Source organism: Lagenorhynchus albirostris, chromosome 1, assembly GCF_949774975.1.
Source record: "Lagenorhynchus albirostris chromosome 1, mLagAlb1.1, whole genome shotgun sequence".
Lineage (NCBI taxonomy): Eukaryota > Metazoa > Chordata > Mammalia > Artiodactyla > Delphinidae > Lagenorhynchus > Lagenorhynchus albirostris.
The window spans coordinates 158,457,318-158,484,426 of NC_083095.1; the positions used below are offsets into that span (position 1 = coordinate 158,457,318).

Sequence of the window (27,109 nt, forward strand, 5' to 3'; positions counted from 1 at the left end):
TATTTTCTGACGAAAAAGATAGGATGATCTCAACAGTAATTAGTGAAGTAATATCCATGAATTTATTGTCTATTTACTTTTCACTTCCTTATCGTTTACAAAAGTACTGACACCAGAAAACAAGAGAAATATTTGAAACTGGTATAAGACTATTGGTAATTAGCTGAGGAAGAAACTAATTAATACACACATTTCATGGACTAGAGTCATCAATTATGCATAAACTTACGATTGATTTCCATGGCGTAGACTATAGAGTGATTGGAAAGCAGCATTTTATTTTTTTTTTAGTTTTGACGGGAAGGAAGAAAAAAAATACGACAGTTGAGAGAAAAGTCAAACAAATGATGAACAACACAAGAACTGTTTTGCTGTCAAGAAATGTAAAGTGTTCAAGCTTGGGAATTACAGATTCACACTTGGAAACAGTGATCTGCTTAGGAGAATTTTACACATTATTAATTATAGGAAATATATGTATATATATTTCATGAATATTTATTTTACCACGTCATAAGCAATAGTAAAACTCACTAGTGAAAAAAACTGTGAAAAAGACATGAGGCTACTAACAGATGATCATTTTAACATGTAGGTTGACCAATCAAGCATTCCCTGTATCCCAACACAAACACATCATAAGCACAAATAAATAAAAAATTATTATGAAATAATCAGACCAAGAATTGAAAACCTACATTTCACGGTGTTACTGAAAATAGCCTCAAGTTTGCCTCTTCATCTTCTCTTGTTACCCAATTTAATAAAAAAAATAAAAATATTACAACTTACGTCTGGATCCAGGGACTTTTAGCATTTATGTATGTTTACTGAAGCTAATATTCCTTTGAAACCAAATTAGATTTTTACGTTCTGGTTTACCAAGCTACAAACACATTCACTAATTGACCCTGAGATACTCATGATAAGGATGTGTTCTGAATCACGTGATGAAAGCCAGTAGGTAGAAGGCATTGTGCAACTGGTTATCAGTCTCACTTAGTGGAGATATACCAAACAACCCTGCATTTCCTACAAGGCAAGGATGTTCAGAACCTTCTATTCTCAAGAAGCTTCTGCTTCTACTGGAAGCAGCAGCCATGCTATTGTACCTGGTGCTTTTTGACAGAGCACAACATGCAAATTAAGATATTGGTACTAACATGAAAATAGGTCTGAAGATGCTCGTTCATTGGTGATGCTGTAACTGTCTGGGTGAAATAGCATAAGAGCATTTGAACTTCACTTCCCTACAACACAAGAGACACTGTGACCTACCAGCTCAGCCTGGGCAGAGCTGGGGCCTGCATTCCCCAGAAATCCATGCAGGATTGCAGCTCATTTCCTCTGCTAACATCCAGAATACTGTTGATAATACAAAAATATCACTCCAGCAGTGAAGAGGAAATGGATAGCTATGTGGAAAATGGGTTTTGAAGCTTGAAGAAGAGGATGACACATGGCAGTAGTCACTATCTCATTTGACTGAAATAACACTACCAGCTCTATCTCAGGGCAGAAAAAGATTCAGGTTGAAGAAAAATTAGGATGTTGGCATTGGGACTACATTCATGTGTAGGACATGCTCAAGGGATGTAAGACTCAGAATTCCAGTTAGTGGTTCTCAGAGTAGAAGACAGGACCGATGTCTCAAAACTCTGTATTTCATAATCTGCATTGATTTCTTCACAAAATAGTTTGATGCCTATGGCAGAATAAAAAATACTTTATTCCCAAATTAACACAGGCTCTTCCATTAATTTGGAACTGATCATCTGCCTTGGGAAGCAGGGAAGAGAATCTTACTATGAATTCTAGTCTTACGGTCTATCTGGTCTGCAAACACCTCTCCGTAGATCATCCAGTAGGGCATGTAGAAGATGTTTCGGGCCAGTTTCCAAGAAGGCTCCTCATCTGGATGCAAAATGGCTTGACGGGCTACCCCGAAACTCATCAACACCACCAGCATGATGACCACAAAATACAGCATGTCAATCATCTGAGGAGAGAGGACATGGGCCTCTTACTGTCTTGACTCATGGGCCAAGTTCACCTGGTTCATTACACTGTGCTCCTCAAAGACTTTATGAGTGCTTAATTAGGATGGAGGAAGCTTCTTTTCCCTCCCTCCATCCCATCCATGGGCTACTGATTCTTGTACTTCATGCAATGCATACACCTTATCCTAGAACATTGCCATTCTCATCTCATGCTCTCAATCTTTCCTCTCCTCTATTGTTACCCATAAATAAATTCCTCTAGTAACTACAACTGCAAATGGAGAAAGGGAACAATTATGGAAAATATAGGAATTTGTGAGGGAAACTAAGGAGTAAGAGCAGTAGATATCTAAGGAGGTAATGAGATCGTGAGTTGAGAGCACATACTAATATTCATTCATTATACAAACAGTGAGTAGTTACAGTGCGAAATGCTCTGGTTACTATGGATACTGACCTCATAGAATTCTTAATTTTGAACATCCCTGAAGATGAGGGCCCTGGCTGGCATTAGCTCAACCATATAGCCCTTTGCTCAAAACCACTTGCCCTACAAAGAGTTATTCCTAAGCTTGGAAGACTTCCTTTCTTCTGGGACCAGTCCCAACACTTGGGCTATTTTAAGTGATGTAAGGATGATCTGCTGGTTCATTTTTAGTTTCATATTTTATGGCCTGTTCTGGAGTAAATGTTGCCATGGATTTGTCTTGACCTCATCACACGAATTGCCTGTGTGCACTCCATGCCAGAGCACGTGAGCTGGAAGACTGTCTGGAGTAGGGGTCGGGGAGGGTGACCCCGGGCCCCCTTTGTCTCTGGCTTCTACTGCATGTTAGGAGGTTATGTATTGGGTTATTGCCAGAAATCCATGTACCTACAGTAGGCCCTCAACCTCATGTTCATCAATTGGATTTAATTAAATTGTCGGTATGTAGAAGAACTATGCATCTTAAAGCAAAAAACATTTCCTGTAGGAAACCAACTGCAAGGGAAAGGTCAAATGAAATGCAACAGAGCCATGCTGGAGGCCTGGCCTCAGGTCCTAACCACAGTCTCGGTGTCCGTAGTTACTCACGGGGCGTCAGGACTAACCATCTTTCCGATCATCATCACGTAGGGTCCCAGATACTTGTTGACACCAAAGATGTCCAGGACACGGATGTACCAGAAGATGATATCCACGCAGTAGATCACGCGGCCATAGCCCATGTAGGGCTGCTTCTGTAGGCGGAGGATGGCTCCAATCATGAACATGGAAATGGCTACGAGGTCTGTGATGTTCCAATATTCCTGAAGCCAAACTTTTATTTTCTGGCTGAGTTTACCAGGCTCTGACATGAGGATCTATAAAGAAATGCCAAAGAACAAAAAACAAGGGAGTGTGGTATTGGAAGACTTGTCTTCTTAGAATCTTGGGGCATTAGGACTGAAGCGGCATTCCAGGGCATCTGGTCCCCTTTCCTGCTCAAGACTTCTAAGTACTAATCTTCTCAGGCAGAAAAACATATCTAGAAAGGGAAATTCCACAAAATCCTCTGTATGCCTGGAGTCAGGGTTTCACAAACTCTCAGGAAATGCCTTCTAAATTATGTCCCTCTGGCTGTAATTAAAGTAGCTGCATTTTGATCCCTTTTCTAATTCTCTGGACACTTGCCTGTGAGCCCACGTTCCAGAGTTAGTCCAGGAGGAAAACTCTAGAGCAGAGATAAACCTGTGTGGTCCCACAGAGGGGCAGTCCACCCAGGGGAGATGGCAGAACCGGGATGGGAAATGTTTATCAGCCAAAATTGCTTTGTAACTCAGAGATGGGAAGTCAGGGGGAAGCTGAACTTGATTTTCTCCTGCTTGAGAGCTTACCCTTTCAAAATCACCACTGATTAAAGGGACACTTCCTCAGAGTAAACCTGAAAATATGTAACAAGCAGCAGGCACGGGCACACTTAGAGCAAGCCCCACATATGCAGCTATGGCGTGCAGCAGGGTGGGGGTCTTAAAAGTGGTATCCCTTTACTTACTGAGGCTCTGGGTAGGTTCTGGGGGCTCCAGAGGTGGGATGGGGTGGTGGCTATTTATGGGCCAACCCAGAAGGCGTTCACTAGTTTAACAACTTGTGCACTCTGACTGATGGCCGCCCACCCTCTTTCCTATAACTGGGGGTAAAGAACAGTGTCAGTATATGGCTGATGCTCAGTGAGCTCACGGTGTCCCTAGAGATGGCACGGCAGGCCACTTGGGAAATCCCAGTTGTAAAGTGGGCAAAGTTTGAGTGAAGCCCAGCTAGAAAAGAAACAGGAGTAGTAGGAGATGGGTTATAACATTTTAGATTTGGCACTCTGCGTTTCTCGGGCTGTCATCAGACTGACAGCCTCGAATTAGCTCTCCTGGGAAGAAGTTGCCAGTGATAATTTTTCAGTTCAGTGAAAGGGTCACTGCTGATTGCAAAATAAGAATATTGGTTCTCTATCAGTGGGAGAAAGAATATGAAATTCTGCTGTGTGCTTTCTCAAGTTCACTTTTTCTTGGCTATAAGCTTTTCCTTTACAAGCTGATATAAAGAATTAAAACTTGCAGGTGATATTAGAAAGAAAAGGACCTGGCCCATATTTCCTCTGCAGCCTGCAGGGGCTGCCCTCTTGAAGTTACATGTTAGTTTCAAGTCTCCTGTGACACCAGTCTGCAAGAGATGGTGTCTGTCCTTTTCCAACACTTCTTTGAAAATCCTGTTCCCTCTGTTTGCAGCAGTTGCGCTGGCAGCCTGCCCAGAGGCACTGGAGGCTTCCACCAGGTGGATGCGCCCAGCCCCCATCTGCTGCAGGTGCCGCTCGCTGTTCGGCTCCCACCTGCCCCCTTGGGCAATTGCAGCCACTTTCCCAGAGATGCTGATGGCTAGCTGATGTGGGTACAAAAGTCTGTTCCCTTTGGTCAAAGTGGGACAGACTCTACAGTATTAAATACACTCAGAGCTCCCTGCAGGATTAGGCCAGGGACAAATTCCAATGAAGCCACACCTTGCTCAGCCCCGTCCCCTCTTCTGACCTGGTCACCCTGTTGCCTCTCTCTGCTCTCCTGGGAGCTCTCCTTTAATAAACCCCTTGCACAAGAATCCCCTTCTGGGTTGGAGGGAGGACAGTGTGGTTCAAAGTCCTGAGTTACAGGAGAAATGTCATCTCCTACATCTCCCTTTCTACTTCCAACTCCGAGAAAACAGAGCCCAAATTTGTACCCAGTTGGAGTCATTGGTTTATCTCAGGTACCTGGCAGCATTTATGCTGCTTTTCTAGGCACTCAGACTTATTTTTATTACTAAACACCATCTATTCTGCCTTGTGTTTTGATTTCCAAGTTCAAATTCAGTTGGAAGCAGAAGGTGTATAAATCTCAAGCAAGGGAACTGAATCAACTTGGGATTGTGACACCTCGAAAGAAAAGTTCCACGGCACTTGGGATTTGCACAGTACGTTTTTAAAATAAGGAGCTACATCTGGGGACTTCCCTGGCGGTCCAGTGGCTAAGACTCTGTGCTTCCACTGCAGGGGGCATGGGTCCGATCCCTGGTTGGGGAACTAAGATCCTACACGCCCTGTGGCCAAAAAAAAAAAAAAAATTTTTTTTTTTTTTAAAAGAAGATACATCTGAATTGAAGTCAGTGGTGGGTGGGGCTGGGACAGGCCTTTGGAGCATCACCTCCCGAATTTTCTCCAGGGCCAGGCTCACGATGTAGGAGATGACGATCCACTCCTGGAGGCAGGGCCAGCGCTCCATCCGCACCAGGATGACGTAGTTGAACAGCAGTAGGTAACCCAGGTAAGATATCTGAAAGGCAGAAACTGTGAGCAGTGTCTGGGGAGGTCACATGTGCCTGAAAAAAGCTTCGAAACCCTATTTACAAGTGGACACATCTTCTAAAACAAATTTTCATTTCCAGATGCACTGAATCCTTTAGAGGAAAACTTCCACTCACATCACCAGTGCAGGCAGAGGACTTTGAGGCAGATGGGGAGGCATTTTGTACTTTAGTGCAATATGGGCGCTGACAGTCCATTCTCTAAATGAAGATGCATTTGTTGCTACTATCAGCCTCAAGGGGAAATTATAAAGTTGCACGAAATTATGATGAGTCGGGAAACTTTTAGTAGTTGACTGGTGTGCCCTCTACATTCCTGGAAATTGGAAAATGTTACTGACTCTTCCCTGACTTGCAAATTTCCTTCTTGAACCTTTCCACTGCTGGCGGATGTGGGAGGTTCGAAGGGAGGAGGCTGACAATGAGGTGTCTTCCCAAGTACACACACCTGTCTTGAGGCCCCTCGGTCAGCCCTGATATGTCTGTGATGTGCTGTGCCCACAGCAGGGTGCCTATCCTTGTGGCATGTAGAGTCAGGAGGGATATGGGAGTGAGCTATGAGGTGGAGGGAGGGTGGTCTGAAGATGACCGAGGTTGATTCACTCTGAAGCTGTACGCACCACGGGTACAGGCCCCTTCTGAAGTCTTGGGTAGGTGGGGGGAGGGTGTATACTAGCAACTATATTTGTGATTCGCAGCCTTTTTTTTTTTTTTTTAAAGATGCCTCCCTCCTGATTGTTTAAGTTTTACCAGGATACAGGTAGCATCCCATGTATCCACTATCTAGTCTTTGCAGGAGGATTGGAGCAAGAGTTCTCAAAGTGGGGCTGCACTGGGAACCCCTGGCAAGCTATAAAATGTGCGACCCCCTCCCCACATCCAGAGGCAGCATTTAGAGGCCCTGGGGAGACGCCCAAGGCTCATCAGCCCCCTGGCCCCGCCCTCTTCATACGCATCTGTGGAGGCCAGGTATCTTCCTGGTCCTCAGCTGGTTCTGACCAGAACAGGTGGGCAGCTGTGGCTTTGGTGGTATCGCCAGATGTGGCTGCCAAAAGGTTGGGTGTCCAGGCTATAGCTGGCCTGGGTCCCCATGCAGCCCGCTGGGTGCCACGCCCCAGAGCTCTGCCTCTGCCTTCTGCCCTCCTCATCCATCACCCTGCCCATGGCTTTGGACCTGGCCCCTCACGTCCCATCACCTGCTCGCATCCAGTCACTAATGGGACTGCAGTGTCAGGATGTGCCAGGTGTGTGCTGCTGCTTGGCATTTGGGACTTTGTGAATATCGTCCCTCCCCCGGACCGCAGTGGTTGCAGGAAGCACAGCATGCTGCCACCCCTGCTGGGACGGCCTGCACCTGAGCCAGTTTCCTCCAAAGGCTTCCAAGCTGCTCCAGTCTCCTCGCCCCACTTTTCCTGCCCATCCACGTGCATAAGGCTGGACCACTCTTGTTCTGGGTGCACCACTCTGTTGGAGCCGTCCAGACAGAGGCCACTGATGGGGCTGGAGGAGAGTGTGTGGTCACGAGGTCAGTGTGGCCTGCACTTGAGAGCAGAGATGCCTTGATTTGCTCCTCTCTTCCAGGACTTCATGCTCTGGGTTCAACCCTACTTTTTGAGTAACCCCGTCAGTCTCCTGAAAAATGACATCTGTGAGCTTGCTCTCTAAATACTAGTCATTTTTGTTCATTGTTGGAATAAAACTCTACTTCCCTAAGTTTGTATTACTAAAGACATTTGAAAAATCCTTCATCTTGAGCAAATAGAATATGACTATTTTGCTTTATGAAATGGTGTATTTGGGGCTAGGATGGCCACATTCCTATGTATAAATATATGACAAGATATCTATCTAGATCCAATTTTAGCTGAAGATTCTGAGTTAGTCCCACTTCTGTTTTCATAATTAATTTTAATCCATTGATTTTTTAAAAAAAACACTTTTTTTAAGCCCTTGACAATTTTCTTGATTCTGACATGTCTAAAACATGCTAAATGGTGAAGGCTAAGGGCGGGGAACTTACCGTGTAAAACCAGAACTTGACAATAGGAGCGTTATAGAATTCACAGATCTTGGTCCCGATGGGAACACTTCTTTGCTTTTTTTGTTCATTCTCCTCGTCCCCCTTTCTCGAGGCAGTGTCTGCATTCGCATCCTGGAAACAGAGCAGAGCACGTGGCAAGCAGGCTGCCAGATGGGAAACACCTTGGACTCCAGCACCATATTTAACAGACAGGTGCCTCAAAAATCAAGGATATAAAAGACGCAGACACAGAGAATGGACTTGAGGACACGGAGAGGGGAAGGGTAAGCTGAGATGAAGTGAGAGAGTGGCATGGGCATATATACACTACCAGATGTAAAGTAGATAGTGGGAAGCTGCTGCATGGCACAGGGAGATCAGCTCGGTGCTTTGTGACCACCTAGAGGGGTGGGATGGGGGGGTGGGAGGGACACGCAAGAGGGAGGAGATATGGGGATATATGTATATGTATAGCTGATTCACTTTGTTATACAGCAGAAACTAACACACCATTGTAAAGCAATTATACTCCAATAAAGATGTTAAAAAAAAATCAAGGATTATAAAAATGTCCCCAATTCTTGCAGTTTCTAAATTCACAGTGAGAGAAATCACAACTATTTTGAAAATGAGAGTTGATGGATACTTTTAGAATCAAGGGTATCACTGACCATATTCTCCTCCTCTTTTTCTTTGCCGTCTTCATTTTCCTTGGATGTTTGATATGAGAAGTCATCACAGGTGCGAAATTCCAAAAACAAGATGGTAGGGGGGAGAAGAATCCCCATGATAACCTAGATATGATGAGAAAAGTGGATTTTTAAGCTATGGTAATTCTTAAAAATTTTCCCAGTATAGGCAAAAAATTTTTAATTATGATCTTCAGCATTAATCAGTAATCTAGCAGCCCTGGAACAGGTCTATCTCTGCTCTGACGGTCTGTGGCTTATTCTGTTTGCTATGTTGATAGAATTGCAGACACTGAGAAATTTAAGATCATCCACCAGATTTTTCTAGATGAACAGCAAGCAGTATTGTGTGGAATCCTGACTTAAAAAGCGAAGATCTAGCAATAGCGTTTCAAAGCAGGCAATTTTTTAAAGTAAAATATAGTAAGTAAAAATAAATAAATAAATGAAATGATACCTCTAGTGAAGTAGACCAAAAATATTTTATATAGGAATAACTTAGATGTAAATGTGAATATATGGACCAAGAGTTGGAAGACAAACGTGACTCATGAATGTAGGACTTACTTGGGCTCTGCCTAGACAGCAAAAGGATGGCCTAGCTCATAGATGGAAACCCTTGACATTTTTGTCAGTGCCATGCAGTGTGTCTCCAATACGGAACTCTGTCCCCAATGTTCAATGCTAATTTTTTAAAGTTTTCCCTCAGCAATCCATTATTAAGAATAACACAAAAGGGGGACTTCCCTGGCTGTCCAGTGGTTAAGACTTCACCTTCCAATGCAGGGGGTGTGGGTTTGATCTCTGGTTGGGGAGCTAAGATCCCACATGCCTCACGGCCAAGAAACCAAAACATAAAAGAGAAGCAATATTGTAACAAATTCAATAAAGACTTTAAAAATGATCCACATCAAAAAAAAATCTCAAAAAAAAAGAGTAACACAAAAGGGTTATTTCTACCATATACTAAAAATTATATTATAAAGCACCAATAATTAAAACAAAGTGGTACAGGTGCACGAAGAGACCAAACAATAGAGCAGAATGGAAGGTCCAGAAAAAGATTCAACTACACATAGGCAATTAATTTGTGATACAAACACCACCTCCAATGGGAGGAGTAGAGATGACTATTTAATAAACTGTATTGAGAAACTGGGTGATCATCTAGAAAATAATTAGGTTGGATTCATATCTCACACATACACCAGAATAAATTGCATCTAGCTCAAATATTTTGTGAAAGAAAAGAAAGGGAGGGGGCACAGACAGAAGATAAAACAACTAACAATCACCACATGAAAATTCTTTCATAAATGGAGAGTAGGAGAAGGCCTTTCTAATTAGGCTCCCAAATCAAGAAGCAATCAAAATAAAGATCAATATCTTTGATACTAAAAAAAAATCACAAACTTCTGCACAATGAAAACATGCCTTAACCAAAGTAAAAAATAACTTCTGGGAAAACATATTTGCAGCTCATGTGACAGGCAAAGGGCTAATCTTTCTAATTAGAAAGGATCTTCTAGAAGTCAAGAAGAAAAATTCTAACAACCCAGCAGAAAAATGGGCAAAGGCAGTGAACTTAGGGACATTTGTACTGAGAGGAAAATGTGCTTGTCCTCACTCATAATAAGAGACATTCAAAGAAACTACACAGAGATCTCATTTTTTACCATTAGATTGGAATGTTTGCTCACACACTGTATTGGTGGAATTGTGGGAAAACAAGACATTCCCGACACTATAGGTGGACACCTCCACAGAGGGACAGCTATCAAGATTGCAAGTGCATATCCCCACGGGGCCACCAATTCCCCTTCTGGACATTTATACAGCAGATAAGTGAGATACAGTATGTGTCCAAGAGCACTCATGGTGGCAGTGAGTGTAGCACCCCCAGGCAGGAGTGACCTCCATGGCCTCACTGGGGACTGGTCATAAACTGTGGCCATCAACCATGAAGGAGAACTGGGGAAGCGGGTAAGAATGAAGGAATATTCTGTGTCCCAGAGGAAGTGAAAAAGAAAGGTACAAAACAATAACGATGCCAACCCTTGTGAAAAGGAGAAAAAAAAAAGAATATTTACTTCATCATGAAAAAAAGGAAAAAAAGAATATTTATTCATAGTAGTTTTATATATGGAAATATACATAAAAAACAAATATCAGTGGTTGCCAATGGGTAGAACAAGCCATATGGGGGACAGGAGTTGGGAAGGAGACTTGTCACTTATACTTTAAAATAGTTTTAATTTTTTAATATGTGCATGTCTTTATGACCTAGTCAAAGAATTAAATTAAAAAAAGAACAAACCATCCCTGCTTTAAAATAATTATATATTTATGTTGTGAATTAAAAATGCTTGGAAGGGGGCTTCCCTGGTGGCGCAGTGGTTGAGAGTCCGCCTGCTGATGTAGGGGACACGGGTTCGTGTCCCGGTCCGGGAAGATCCCACATGCCGCAGAGTGGCTGGGCCCGTGAGCCATGGCCGCTGAGCCTGCGCGTCCAGAGCCTGTGCTCTGCAACGGGAGAGGCCACAACAGTGAGAGGCCCGCGTACCGCAAAAAAAAAAAAAAAAAAAAAAATGCTTGGGAGGAAGTCTGATGTTTACAAATATTTATACCTTTGGGTAGACATTATATCTAAAAGTAGCATTAGGTAAAGAAGGAAATGATAGAAAAATACCCACTGGATTTCAAAGACTTAGTACAAAAAAAAGCATATAGACTATCTCATTAGTGATTTTTTTCCTTTCAAAAACATGTTGAAATGATAATATTTTGTATATACTGGTTTAAATAAATATATTATTAAAATTAATTTCAACTGCTTCCTTTTTACTTTTTACAATGTACTTAAAAAACTTTTTGTAACTATTAAAAATTTTACTTTCTTAACTAGAAAATTTAAAGTGACATATGTGGCTTGCATTTTATTTCTGTTGGACAGCACTGCTATAGATTCTATAGTTTCATCTTGCTCTTTAAAATTCTGGCATGTTTAAAAATTGCTTTTTAAAATATATGTTTCCTGGTTGTTTATGGGTTGAAGAGATAGAACATTTGGACCTGTAGACTTCATCACGGAGTGGATTTGGGGATGCTCCTCTGCCCTTGTTTTCTCCTGCCACTTGGCAGCTGGATGAAGAGGCTGGACCAGACCCAGGCTGTTTTGTAAATTTTATTGAAGTAGGGTTGATTTACAATGTCGTGTTTAATGTCTGCTGCACAGCAAAGTGACTCAGTTATATATATTCTTTTTCATATTCTTTTCCATTATGGTTTATCACAGGATATTGAATATAATTCCCTGTGCTATACAGTAGGGTCTTGTTGTTTATCCATCCTATATATACTAGTTTGCATCTGCTAATCCCAAACTCCCAATCCTTCCCTCCCCCACCCCTCCTTCCCCCTTGGCAACCACAAGTCTGTCCTCTATGTCTGTGAGTCTGTTTCTGCTTTGTAGATATGTTCAGTATGAAGGTTACTAAAAATAGAGTTGCCATATGATGTAGCAATCCCACTCCTGGGCATATATCCAGACAAAACAATAATTCAAAAAGATGCATGCATCCCAATGTTCATAGAAGCACTATTTACAATAGCCAAGACATGAAAACAACCTAAATGTCCATCGACAGATGACTAGATGAAGAAGACGTGGTACATATATACAATGGACTACTACTCAGCCATAAAAAAGAATGAAATAGTGCCATTTGCAGCAACCTGGATGGACCTAGAGATTATCATACTAAGCAAAGTAAGTCAGACAGAGACAAATACAATATATCACTTACACGTGGAATCTAAAATACGACACAAATGAACATATCTATGAAACAAAAACAGACTCAGGTTTGAGCCCTATGGCAAGACTGTAGATGGCATGTTCTTTCATTAAAAAGTATACCGTTTATCTTGGGCTTCCCTGGTGGCGCAGTGGTTGAGAGTCCGCCTGCCGATGCAGGGGACGTGGGTTTGTGCCCCGGTCCAGGAAGATCCCACATGCCGCGGAGCGGCTGGGCCCGTGAGCCGTGGCCACTGAGCCTGCGCATCCCGAGCCTGGGCTCCGCAACGGGAGAGGCCACAACGGTGAGAGGCCCACATACCGCAAAAAAAAAAAAAAAAAAGTATACCATTTCTCTTTTGGTGATGTTAGCAGCAGTTGATGTCAATTCATCAACTCACTGGGGTTGAAAATTGGTGCTGTTCTAATGCTATCATTTGGTTTCCATTTCTTGGCTGGAATAATTTTACAAAGAGATGTTTCCCTCATCTACTCAGTGGTTACCCAGTGGTTCAGTTCATATAGAAAATGCAGGATAAATGCTTGATTCTTTCCCCTTTATGTACCTGTTTTCAAGATAATGAATTGATTTCCTATCAGCTACTGAAGGTAACTAATTTTTCTTTTTTTAACTATTTCGTATTCCCACCAGCAGTATAGAAGAGTTATAGTTCTTCCACATGCTTGCCAACACTTGGTATGGTCAGGCTTTTAATTTTAGCTTTTCTAGTGGGTGTGTAGTGCTATCTCATTGTGGGTTATTTTTATTATAAAGTATTCAATTTAGTTAAACTAAAAAAATAAAAACCAGTTCACCCATTTCTCCCACTCCATCCTCACCCCTGCTTCTGTCAACAACCAATCTGTTCTCTGTGTCTATGAACTTGCTTTTTGGTTTTTTTAGTTTTCACATGTAAAAGAGATCATAATGTATTTGTCTTTCTCTGTCTGACTTATTTCACTTAGCACAATGCCCTTGAGGTCCATCCACCTCGCAAATGGCAAGATTTCGTTCTTTTTTATGGCTGAATAATATTCCATTTTATATATGTATATATATATATAAAAGTATAAAATATACACTGTGTATATATAATAATATTCCATTGTGTGTATATATATCATTGCATACATATATATGTACATATATATCACAATTTTTTATCCATTCATCCATCAATGCACACTTAAGTTGTTTCCATGTCTTGGTCATTGTAAATAATGCTGCAATGAACCTAGGGTGCAGATATCTTTTCAAGTTAGTGTTGTTTTCTTTGGATAAATACTCAGTTGTGGAATTGTTGGGTCATATGGTAGTTCTATTTTTAATTTTTTGAGGAACCTTCATACTGTTTTCCATAGTGGCTGAACACCCACCAACATTCCCACCAACAATGCACCAGCGTTTCCTTTTCTCCACATCCTTGCCAAAACTTATTTCTTGCCTTTTTGATGATGGCCATTCTGACAGGTGTGAGGTGATATCTCATTGTGGTTTTGATTTGTATTTCCCTGATGATTTGTGATGTTGAGTATATTTTCATGTGCTTGTTGGCCACCTGTATGTCTTCTTTGGAAAAACGTCTATTCAGATCTTCTGCCCATTATTTAATTGGATTGTTGGTTTGTTTTGTTTTTTGCTTTTAAATTGTATGAGTTCTTTATATATCTTGGATATTAGCCCCTTATCAGACATACAATTGCAACTATTTTCTCTCATTCAGTACGTTGCCTTTTCACTTTGTTGATGATTTCGTTTGCTGTGCAGAAGCTTTTTAGTCTGATGTAGTCCCACTTGTTTATTTTTGCTTTTGTTGCCTTTGCTTTTGGTGTCAGATTAAAAAAAAATCATCGCCGTGTCAAGGGCTTATGTTTTCTTCAAGGAGTTTTATGGTTTTAGGTCTTATGTTCAAGTATTTAATCCATTTTGTGTTAATTTGGGGGTATGGTATAAAATAGTGGTTCAGTTTCATTGCACGTGGCTGTCCAATTTTCCCAACATGATTTATTGAAGAGACTATCCTTTCCCTATTGTATATTCTTGGCTTCTTTGTCATAAATTTATTGACCATATATGCATGGGTTTATTTCTGGGCTCTCTATTCTGTTCCACTGATCTATGTTCCTGTTTCCATTGTTTTAATTACAATAGCTTTGTAATAAGGTTTGAAATCAGGAAGCATGAAGCCTCCAGCTTTGTTCTTCTTTCTCAAAACTGCTTTGGCTATTGGGAAACTTTTTGGATCCACCTAAAGTTTAGGATTGCTTGTTCTATTTCTGTGAAAAATGCTATTGGAATTTTAATAGGGATTGCATTAAATCTGTATATTGCTTTGGGTAGCATGGACTTTTTAACAATATTAATTCTTCTAATCCTTGAGCATGGAATATCTTTCCATTTATTTGTGTCTTCTTCAATTACTTTCATGAATATCTCATAGTTTTCAATATACAGGTTTTCACCTTCTTGGTTAAATTTATTCCTAGGTGTTTTATTCTTTTTGATACAACTGTATATGGAATGACTGTTTTCTTAATTTTTCTTCCTGATAGTTCTTTATTAGTGTATATGTTTACTTAAAAATATTGTTATGAACTCATGGATTTAAAGATATTTGCTATTCATTACTATTAGTAATAGTATTGAAGGTCAAACTGTCCTGTTCGTTTGGCCAGTGGAAGCCTCTTCATGTTTGCTCCTGGGTCCCCCTGATCTGACCCTAGGGGTCCTTGATAGCTTCTTTAACAACTGGTGTGTCAACTATTCTGGACTCATCTTGTACATATCCTGCTACAGACCTGGAATCAACCATATCTCCAAGAAGTTCTGGCTTCAGTGAATGGGAAATGATATTTCAAGGCCACAGTCTGGGCACTAGGACTGTTCATGCTTTTGGGTAGGTCTTTGTTTCTAGGCTTTTCATTGGCCAGAGCTGGAATGAATTCATATTGATGCTTCCAATTAAGTACTATAGGCTTTTTTGCTTATCCTCTTCCAGATTACATCTGTGTTTCCTTTTCTTCCACACCAAGTCCTAGTTCTCAAGGACAGAGGGGGGTGACAGAATTAAAATATCTCACTGTTAATCAGTTGCTTTAACTTAATAGTTTCAGAATAATGATGTTAATACTACCACTATTAATTATGATTACTGAAAAGTTACACTTTTTTTTGTACAGGTGCTCCCCATTCTCCTCTCATTTTAATTTTTTAATTTGATTTTATTTTTTTAAAAGATGTAATTTTATTTATTTTTGGCTGTGTTGGGTCTTCGTTGCTGCGCACGGGCTTTCTCTAGTTGCAGCGAGCAGGGGCTGCTCTTCGTTGAGATGTGTGGGCTTCTCCTTGCTGTGGCTTATCTTGTTGCGGAGCACAGGCTCTAGGCGCGCAGGCTCAGTAGTTGTGGCTGGAGGGCTCTAGAGCGCAGGTTCAGTAGTTGTGGTGCACAGGCTTAGTTGCTCCATGGCATGTGGGATCTTCCCAGACCAGGGCTCGAACCCATGTCCGCTGCATTGGCAGGCGGATTCTTATCCACTGCGCCACCAGGGAAGTCCCTCCTCTCATTTTTAAATGGTTCTATTATATCTATATTATCAGAACATATAGCTGTTATATACTATTTTCTCTCCCACTTAACTGTCACTTAGTTTTAACACTACAAGTAAATATGTATCTGATGCTATCAGCCCTGTTGCTGATGCCTCTCTGGTTATTTTGGTTGTTGGAGATTCTTTCTCTAATAGATTCTTCAGAAAGTGCTCATAGGAACAATATTTCCCTGAGTTCTTGCCTGTTGGCAACATGTCATGTGTACCCTTTATATTTGACCATCACTTTTGCTAGATATAAAATCTTTGCCTCAATTTTCTTTCTGGGAGTATTTTTATATGATACACACTATTTTTTTTTCTGACATAAATGGTTGCTATTGAAAGTCTGATGATAATTGAATTTTTTTCCCTTAGAAGTCACTTGATTTTTTTTTTTTTTTTTGCCTAGAAGCTCAAAGAATTCTTTTTTTCATTAAAATCCAATAACTTTATTAAAGTGTGTCTTGATGTTGGTTATTCTGGGTTGATGTACTCAGGTTCTCAGTGTGTTTTTTTAAATATATAGTTTCATATAATTTGTCTTCAAGAGAAATTTTTGAATTCTAGTTTGAGACACTTGCTTCTATTTCTAGTTTTAGCTGTTATGGATACTTTCATATTTTTAGCAACATAGGCAATATCTTATGTTGCTATTTCTTTGTTAATTTAAGTACTATCTTAGTCATCTAAATATCTATAGACAGCCTATTATTTTAGATGAGACTTTATCTTAATTTATCTCCTTCCCCTCTGCTCCCGTTTTTAACAACCACATCGGTATTTTCAGTTCCTATGAAGTTACCTTTGTAACTTTACACAATAAACTGGAATCTTCACCTCTTGTTTCAACAACTCTTGATAGTTCTGATTCCCCACTTTACAACATGGGGATATTATGCTGTTTACCCCTCTCTCTTCTCCTTCCCACCAGCCAACTTTTCTTAGCTGTACCTTTACTTTCGTAGTTTCATACTTGATAACCTTTGTATTATATTTAGGATTTATATTTAGGTCTTCAATACTCTGTCTATTGAATTATTCTAAAAAACTGAAGATCAATAAAAAGCATTTACATTTTTATTACCGTATAAAATACTGTCTATTGTACAGTCACATGGTGTGCTGTGATTGCAATTTTAATGTAGAATTCTGGTGCTACTAGAGAAACCTGATCATGGTATCAAAGGTCAAATGGTCATTTTTACCTTCTATCACTCAAAAATCGTACCAAATTTTAATTTAAATCATAACCGGGCCTTAACTTTTGTGTGCAGTTTTTTTTGTTTTCCCTGGTATTTGATTCTACTTCTATTTTCTCATTAATGATTATGAACTCTTTTTGTTTCCCTAACCCATACCCCTGATCCTTTATAGCGTCTTAGTCACTGCATCTATTTGTTGGAATCATTTCTATTCTTCTGTGTACTTTCTTCTTGCATATCACTGACTCTTTGCACTCATTTCATCCAACTGCTTTTTCATATGGGGATTTTTAAAAACTGGGGCTTGTTTCTTGCATTCCACATCACCTGTGTTCTTGCAATTTTGAACGCTTCTTTCAATGGAATGCCTGCTGAAGTACTTTTTCTGAAGGAGTAAGTAGAAAGTATATAACTTGAATCTTTGTCTATCTTAAATAGATATCCTATCCTCATGTCTAAAATAGCTGGACTGGGTAAAAAAAAAAAAAAATCCAGGTTCCAAATCCTCTCAGAACTATGAAGGCCTTGTTTCAGTGCCTTCTAGGTTTCAGTATTATTAACGGAAAGTCTGATGCCAACCTGATGTTCATCGCTTTGTAGGAAACCTGCTCTTTTTAAAAAAAAAATCTTCAGGATCTTCTCATTATTCTTGATATTCTAAAAACTATTTATTAATATCCAAACTTATGTATAATATCAGCTTAGTGCATTGTATATAATTGGGCAATTAGGCATGACATTTATATTTTTTTTTAAAGAAAGAAATGGAAATTTTTATTCAAGTCAAATTTGAGGATTATAAAACCCAGGAAAAGCATCTCAGAAAGCTCTGAGAACTGTTTCCAACATTTTTTTTTTTTCTTCGCGGTACGCGGGCCTCTCACTGTTGTGGCCTCTCCCGTTGCGGAGCACAGGCTCCGGACGCGCAGGCTCAGCGGCCATGGCTCACGGGCCTAGCCGCTCTGCGGCATGTGGGATCTTCCCGGACCGGGGCACGAACCCGTGTCCCCTGCATTGGCAGGCGGACTCTCAACCACTGTGCCACCAGGGAAGCCCCAGTTTCCAACATATTTTTAAGAAATGAAGTGCCTTCTGTATGTCAGAACCCTGATGCCCAGGATAACATATATGGTCTTTTCTTTATCCTCATAGCAATCCCATGAGCTCAGTATAATATTGCCATCACAGAGTAGGTTATCTGAAGGTTAGAATCTCTCCTTAAGATAACCTAGTCATTAACAGTAGTAAACAGCAGAGATGGGATTTGGTCTCAGTACAATTTTCTATCCCCTAAATCCTTTTCAGACACTTTCATAGCTTCATATTCTCTCATAAACCCCATAGAATGAAAACATTGCCAATTAAAATGATATCAGACAGCAACCTAAGTGTCCGTTGACAGATGAACGGATAGAGAAGATGTGGTGTATATACACAATGGAATATTATTCAGCCATAAAAAGGGATGAAATAATCCCATTTACAGCAACATGGATGGATCTAGAGATTGTCATACTAAGTGAAGTTAAGTCAGAGAGAGACAAATATCATATGATATCACTTATATGTGGAATCTAAAGAAAGGATACAAATGAACTTATTTACAAAACAGAAATAGACTTACAGACATAGAAAACAAACTTGTGGCCACCAAAGGGGAAGAGGGGGAGGGATAAATTAAGAGTTTGGGATTAACAGGCACAAACTACTATATATAAAATAGATAACCAACAAGGACCTCCTGTATAGCACAGGGAACTCTGCTCAATACCTTGTGATAACGTATAATGGAAGAGAATGTAAAAAAAAGAATATATATATATATATATATATATATCTGAATGACTTTGCTGTACACCTGAAACTAACACAACCTTGTAAATCAACTATATTTCAGTAAAAGTTTTTAAAAAGTAAAACAAAACGATATCAGACAATTTCAGAGTTATAAGGGCATCTATAGAAATAGAGCTCCGGTGTCCACTATAGTGGCGGGTGGCTGGTCCAGGGATGCATGGCTAGTTAGGGTGGACTCCAAGCCTGTAAGCCACTCATGCTGCAGGTCAGGCTCTGGCGTTAGACCACGTGGATTCAGGAGCCAGACCCATGCCTTGCAGCTCAGATCCTATCCCTTAATCTTGAAGCTTCCAGTTCTCCTGTAAGACAAGGATTGCCATGGCATCTCCTTCCTGGGGCTGTTCAGAGTCATGGATGTATAAACCACAGCAAGCGCTTAGCTCAGCCAGGCAGGGAGTCAGAGCTCACGGGTGGCACTTGTCACTATACCGTGCTTACCGACCACGTCACGCATACCTTCAGCCCAGGGTTCTTCCTCATCCGCAGCCTTCCCATCCACATGTCAGTCAGCAGCATCTGGCTGCAGGTGTGGGCGATGAAGTCCCGATGTTTGGCTGCGACAGCCAGTTTGAGGCAGGTCGAGTTGCTCCAGTTTTTCAGCTCGTAGGTCAGCAGTTTCATGGCGATCTGCTCGTCATGCTTGTAGGACTGGTCCAAGAGCTCCACAGCAAGCTGGCCAAAGTCTCTGCAGAGACAGAAATGGGAGCAGGGTGGTCACATGCTCTTCATTCGAGAGCTGTGTCCGCGGGGATGTCGTGGAGCCACAGAACACAGAGTCTGTGACTCCCTGTCCTCTGGGAGCTCCAGGGGATGTCCCCAGACGGGACGGCCAGGGGCCAGGGGCTGTGCTTAGCCATGTCAGGGGCTGACTGCTCTTGCTGTAGATGGAGCTTTAGGTGGAGCCCAAGTCTGCCCCTCAGGCCCCAGGGACAGAGCAAAGACAAAGTCCCTTCCCTCAGGCATTCACAAACAGGGATGCAGATGGAAAAGATGGCAAATGAGAGTTTGAAAACAGCGCTTGTGGGACCGGAAGTCAGAACAGTGGCCATCCTTGGTGCAGGGGAGAGGTGGACATTGCAAAGGCCTCCAGGAGGGCTGGTGGCACAGGTAGGGTGCTGTTTCTTGAGGGTGCTGGTCAAAGTTGTGTGTTGGGTTTGTGAACAGTCACCAAGCTGCATGTTTTGCACACGTGCCTTCTCCTGTATGAGTGTAATACTTCAGTGACACATGGATTACAAGAGCGCTCTCAGTGCTGTGAAGGAGACAAGGTCTAGTTGCCATGGGGACCCAGAGCGGAGAGGACCAATTGCTGGAGGTGGGGGAGGGGGAGTGATGGGAACCAAGTGGCAGATGGAGAAGGGGACACAGGTGATTTGTGAACATACGATGTATTCCCTTTCCACATGACCCTAATGCGAGGATTTAATGATAGTCATGAACACTTCTTGTTCCTTCAACTTTTTGTGTGGCATCGATGTGATTAAGGTACAGTCCTATAGGGATCACCTTTCTTTGCTTTTGTTTCTCCATTTTATAGAAGATTTGATGCCAGTTCTGAGTGGAAGGATGAAAAAGGGAGGCATTACTTGTGGGGGACGGAGACGCAGACTCTGCAGCATCTTCTGGCCTCAGGCCCCACGGGCTGCAGGGGGTCACCACGAGGGTCCTCTAGGAAGCAGAGGGACAGGGCTTGCCAACAGATGGAGGCAGGGGAACACCTCCCTATTTGTAAGAGTCTTGAACACCTGATGTTTAGAAGTCAGCTAGTGATTTTAGAAATCCAGTCCGAAAGATAAGCAGGGTGCTTCACAAAACAAAGATATTACATGTTGGCAGAAGGGCCTGTGTACAATTCAAGTTCACATGTCTGTAAAGGTGCACGGGGACTTCCGGTTTCTGGTTCCACATGTAAGGGACTTGGAAGTTGCCACTCTGTCCTAATAAAAAGTACAAAAGCTCAACAAACTCAAAATCCACGACTTTTCTAGATTCATCAGAGAATTGAGGTCACAGGGCAAATTGCTGTCCACCAAACTGGAAAGACAGAAGACAGATACTGAGAATCACAACTTAATGGAGCACAAACCCGGGGAACCAGCGCCAGGTTGGAAAACCTGAACTGTAATTGATGAATTTCTGGAGGCCCCGTGAGGACAAGTCTGCAAGTTAATAGCTCCGGGTGGCCCAGGCTTAGAGAAGTGTCCACATTTTTGTGAGTTTTACCTCCAGGAGCCCCACCAAGTTCTCACAGAGAAGATGGGGGAAGAATCCTCTCATGCTGCCATCTGGGAGAGGGGAAAGGGTCCATTCTGAACTATGCCCAGAGCACTCTATTCTTCATAACAAGGCCTGCCCTCGGGGGAAACTGGCTAACCAGAGCTTAACCTATTGGTGTTTTATCTGAGCCTAACTGAACTAGAGGGAGGGAAATACCCAACTCCAGCCCCCTGTAGCCGTCCTAAGGGGGGGAAATCCAGAGGTACTTGTGAAGGTCAAGTCCAAGGGCACAGGTTCACTAAGGTTGTTTCCTTATGAAAATTGGTCTCATTGTCTTTGCACTAAAATTGTGTTTCCCAGAAACAGAATCATGGACATAGAGAACAGACCGGTGGTTGCCAAGGGGGAGGGAAGTTGGGGTAAGATTTCATATATAGAATGGATAAACAAGGTCCTACTGCATAGCACAGGGAACTATATTCAATATCCTGTGATAAACCATAATGGAAAAGAATATTTAAAAATGTGTATATATATATATATATATGTATGTATATATATGTATATGTATAACTGAGTCACTTTGCTGTACAGCAGACATTACCACAACATTGTAAATCAACTATATTTCAACAAAAAACATATATTGATTAAAATTGAGTTTCCATAGTTTGCACCAGAAGGCAGTCAACAAAAACAATGAGAGTCCAGAAACGCCTCAGAGAGACAGAAGGAAAAATGCTGACACAATGGACAAAGCACTTGATGAACAAGCTTTAAAGGTAATTGTACTTAAGTGAGAGATACATTTGCCACCCTTCCCAGCAAAGGGACAGTGCTCAGGACCATAGTGTCTCCTGGTCCTTAAATTCCCTCTGGACACTCACTTTGAGTTGTTGTCCAGGTCCTGGGAGATGTCGTCCACCAGCTCGCTCTCAGAGGACTCGTGGGCCATCGACTTGTAGAGCTTGCAGGCCACCAGGGCCTTCGCCATGCTCTCCTCCCCCCGCTGCCAGAGGAAGACCGCCATTTTTTGGCGCTTCATCAGCACGGCCCACACCATCAGCTCATGGAAGGGGTACTGGAATCGACTCACGGCGGGGTCGTCCACATCGATGTCCAACTCCTCCTCCTTTTTCTTCTTCTTCTTTTTCTTCCCTTTGGCTGGAGGCTCATCATCCTGAGGGGAGAGAAGCACCTTTGCCATGGTTCTGCCATAAACGTGAACAAAGGGTTTCAAGACAACTGGAAAAAGGGAAACCTCTCCCTCCAAGGGAATAAAGAGAATTCTAAGTACATCTGCGGTTTCCAACCAGTGTACTAATTCTTTTGAAAAGATGCACATGTTTATTATGAGAAGTAAACCATCGAAGACCAAATGAGCTGAAAAGGCATACTACTGTTTGAAGAGTTTATACGCCTGGGTTGGCAGGGTTTTTTTCCCCAGAAGCCTCTAAAAATTGAAGAGATGCTGCAAAACTAAAACAAAGAAAACACTTCAATCCAAATCACCCCATGGGAGAGATAAAACCTGTAGCTTATTTCCTCAGGGGAGTCTTCAAGTACCAACACTCGTTTGCCAGATACCGCTGAACCGGAGATTAATAGGAAAAATGTAAAAGGGGATGGAGAAAAATGTCTTGTTTCCCTACTAATGGTTTAAGGAAGCAAGCGTTCCATTTTTTAAAATTATAATTTATTTATTTATTTCTTTTTGTCTGTGTTGGGTCTTTGTTGCTGCACGCTTTCTCTAGTTGCCGTGAGCGGGGTCTACTCTTTGTTGCGGTGAGCAGGCTTTTCATTGCGGTGGCTTCTCTTGCTGCGGAGCAGGGGCTCTAGGCCCGCAGGCTTCAGTAGTTGTGGTGCCCGGGCTTAGTTGTTCCACGGCATGTGGGATCTTCCTGGCCCAGGGCTCGAACACGTGTCCCCTGCGTTGGCAGGCAGATTCTTCTTATTTTTTTTAATATATAAAGTAATAGCTTTATTTTGAAATTTATTATGTTTCAGACATTTCTCTAGTCATTTTAGATTTATTTCAATAAACATTTTCCTATATTTTGTAAACCGCATTTTAAAATCAGAAATAATTTTGCAGATCTCCATATACAATGATACCAAACAGAAAACAAAAAAATCAAGTTTTATTAGCAATTCTAAGCAAGAGCTGGCACAGCTAACACAAGCATTAGAAGGTAAACATCTCTTGAATAAAGAAATAGGAAATATTTTAATGAAAAAAGTCAAGGATTGAAGGAAGGAGAAAATTTTTCAAACAGCAGCTGGCTCTTTCTTCACAATCTGAATCACTTGTGCAAATACATCATTAAATACGCACATGATATTTACAAGGTAGAGATAAGAGAAAAAAACCTTCTAAGTATCAGGGTCCTTCATCTGTTATCCCTCTTCCATCTTCTGGATCCATTACTTAACATTCCAACTAAAACTGTGATTCTAGTTAACTACAGTTGAAAGCTTATCAATTAAGTCATCAACAGTGTAAACCAGAAGTTGAATGTCCGCTTTTTCCTTCATTCGGTGATCACTATTCTTTCGGAGGAAGACATCTACATCTGTGCTGACTACTCGGTCAGCAACCTGCATGGACGTATGCCATGATACAATGTCATCCTTCATGCCGTGGAGCAATCTTATAGGGCAGTTCACAGGAATAGGACTATGTAACAAGCAGTGGTGCTCTGCTTCTTTAATGACACTGTACTGAATGCGATAAACTCCTCCTTCACTGTATTTTGATGGCATGGACCACACACCTTTCATCTCTATTTCCTTTTTTGCCTCAACAGGAAGCTGATTAAACTGTGTCACTAGGCCATCCACAGCTGTCGCTATGCCAATAAGAGCAACAACCTTTTGTGGCCGTGCGATTGCAGCATGAAGCATAAGCCATCCACCGAGGCTAGATCCAGCTAGTATCTGTGGTCCTTCAGCTAAGTCATCAATTATAGAAAGAACATCTTTTCTCCATTTTCCCACTGTGCATTCTTCTAAGTTACCATCTGAATTTCCAACTCCTGAGTAATCAAAGCTTATACAGGCGTGACCTAGAGATTTGCAAAACTCCTCAATCGCCAATGCTTTTGTACCATTCATATTAATATAGCCAGGGATGAAGATAATTCCTGGACTTTTGCCTTTTAGCCTTTTATGAGCCAGGTTTGGAAGGTCTGGCCGACTAAGGAAAGAGATTGATGTCTTTTGTCTGCAAGCTGGCAGCCACCGTGGTGCCGCCTCGGCCTTCGGTGCAAGTAACGCACTCAGCCCACAGTGGAAGCCGAAGGAGACGGCCATCCAGCCCCACCTATGACAAGATACCCCGGCAGGCGGATTCTTAACAACTGCGCCACCAGGGAGGTCCCACAAGTGCTCCATTTTGAATGAGCTTTGTCTTTTCATGGATGTGCTATAAATGGAGGGTCTCCCATGACTGGGAGAATTGGGGTTGAAACACGGTCAACATTTCCCATTTCCTAAAGGGATTGTGAGGGATGATTCTGAAAACAGAGAAGGACCCTAAAGGAATGTCTGTCATGACTGGGAGAATTGGGGTTGAAACACAGGAGTGTCATGGAAATATACGGGGCTCAGACTATTCCAGGCTAGGGCTTCAGTACCCAGTAGAATGACAGAAATGGGTATTTGCTCTTTTGCAAACAGTTTTCTTGTCAATGATCCACTTTTATTCTTATACTGACTCTGAGAGGTTGTGAATGTCTTCCATTCCATCAGATGAGGAAGTTGTGACCCAAAGTCTGAATAATTTGCCCACATACACACGGCTGGAGTGGCTGGGCCGGGTGGGGGTGAGGGGGAGACTGGCTCTCCAATTCCTATCACATGTTGTTCATGACTAACCCAAGTTTTATAACCTTATAATGAGTTGTCTGACATTTTAATTGAAACTATGGTATCTTGCCTTAGATTGAAATGTTTTTGTTCAGGGACTTTCCTGGTGGCACATTAGTTAAGAATCTGCCTGCCAATGCAGGGGACATGGGTTCGATCCCTGGGCCAGGAAGATCCCACATGCTGTGGAGCAACTAAGCCCGTGTGCCACAACTACTGAAGCCCATGCACCTAGAGCCCATGCTCCACAACAAGAGAAGCCACCGCAATGAGAAGCCCGCACACCACAACGAAGAGTAGGCCCCGCTCGCCTCAACTAGAGGAAGCCCGTGCCCAGCAACGAACACCCAATACAGGCAAAAATAAATTAATTAATTAATTTTAAAAGTGTTTTTGTTCAAATTTTCTAATTTGTCCCAGTAAAACTACAGTTTCGGTCATTTAGGAAGGTTGGTCTATATAGGTTAAAAATTGACATTATGGAAATTAAAAAATAAACATAGCTTTATTTTCAAGAATATATCCAGTCAAATAAAAATCCACTAAGGACTAATGAAAGGCTGTAAAACAGAAACCCTTTTAAGCCTATCTTTCAATAATACATTGTATTATTAAAATACTAGTTGTATGCAAATTCTGTTAACGTAGTTTTAAGATTGCTAGAGAAAGAATATAACCAACAAGGGATTAATTTCCCTAAAATGCAAGAACAGCCACAAAGCAACAAGAAAAAGAAACAACCCAATAAAATAACAAAAGATATGAACTGGAAGTTAAAAAGAAACTGATCCATCCACAATCACAGTAAGAGCCTCTAACCACCCCTCACTTAGAAATCAACTTGAAAAAATTAGTACAGATAGAAGCAAATTGAATAATAACATTACCAAGTTTGATCTGACAAAGACGTATATGTATTGTACCCAACAAGCCGGGAGTACACATTTGTTTCTAACACACATGAATCATTAACAAAATTCCACCTGGCATTATTCCCTAATTCTTTTGAGATTTTCTATATCAACAAATTCCAGATATCAGAAATCATGTAGTATACACTCAAAGAATAAAATTAAAAATCAACAAGAGTAGGATAACAACAATAACAAAATTCTGTATCTGGAAAATTTAAAATACACTTATAAATAACTTGTGGATTAATGAGGAAAGTATAAACTGTTTAGAAATGAATTGCAATGAAAGTTCTACTTACCCAAACCTGTGGGATACCATGAAAACAATGCTCAGAGAAAAAATTTATACTCTTTATTCATTTATTGGCATACAGGAAAGATTGAAAATAGGCAGGGACTTCTCTGGTAGTCCAGTGGTTAAGACTTCATGCTCCCACTTCATGGGGCACAGGTTCCATCCCTGGTTGGGAAACTAAGATCCCACATTCCACATGGCATGGCCAAAAAAAAAAAAATGATGTGAACACTATAAATATGGTATAATTTGGAGTCCCTTGGGAAGGGCCTCTTTCTCATACACTCCCAAATAATCTTCCCCCATCTATCCCAGTGCCTTGACAATCTGTCAGTATAGATTGATTCCTTTAAACTAATTAACTAAAATAAAAATTTTTTTAAAAAGAAAATGGGCAAACTTCACTTTCAAATTGAGTCAATAAAAATAATACAGTAATTCCATATAAGGTATATGGAAGGAATGAATACAAATAAAATATATTAATAAAATAGAAAACAGAAAAAAGAAAGTTGCTTAATAAAGCAAAAATACCAATCAAATCTGAAGGCAAGTACGGTTAAGAAAAAAGGGAGAAGATATAAATATAAAAAAATTGGAACAAGAAATGGCACACAACTAAAGATATTGAAAAAATTAGAATACTATGTAAAGGTTTATACCAAAGTACTTGCAAGTCTAGAAGTAAATTGTTTGCTAGGAAAATATAATTGACCAAAGCTGACTCTAGAAAATAGAAAAGCTCCATGAACTCATGTTATGAAAATTATTATAAAGGCAGTGAAAAATATGCCCCTAAAACACAGGACTGGGACCA

General features: G+C 41.2%; 2 protein-coding genes across 2 annotated transcripts in view; both read right to left on the reverse strand.

The window, feature by feature from the left end:
* TRPM1 (transient receptor potential cation channel subfamily M member 1) overlaps window positions 1-27,109 on the reverse strand; it is an 80,107-nt gene that overhangs the window by 17,813 nt on the left and 35,185 nt on the right. Inside the window, exons 15-21 of the mRNA XM_060157038.1 lie at window positions 22,104-22,396; window positions 19,456-19,684; window positions 8,536-8,658; window positions 7,865-7,996; window positions 5,685-5,813; window positions 3,093-3,344; window positions 1,825-1,999 (exon numbers count right to left, since the gene is read on the reverse strand). Coding sequence (XP_060013021.1) covers window positions 1,825-1,999; window positions 3,093-3,344; window positions 5,685-5,813; window positions 7,865-7,996; window positions 8,536-8,658; window positions 19,456-19,684; window positions 22,104-22,396 — 1,333 coding nt within the window. The remainder of the gene's footprint in view (window positions 1-1,824; window positions 2,000-3,092; window positions 3,345-5,684; window positions 5,814-7,864; window positions 7,997-8,535; window positions 8,659-19,455; window positions 19,685-22,103; window positions 22,397-27,109) is intronic.
* LOC132524712 (palmitoyl-protein thioesterase ABHD10, mitochondrial-like) lies at window positions 22,941-24,633 on the reverse strand. The gene has a single exon (XM_060157024.1). It carries the CDS (start codon window positions 24,631-24,633, stop codon window positions 23,671-23,673), a length of 963 nt encoding a protein of 320 aa, XP_060013007.1. The 3' UTR covers window positions 22,941-23,670.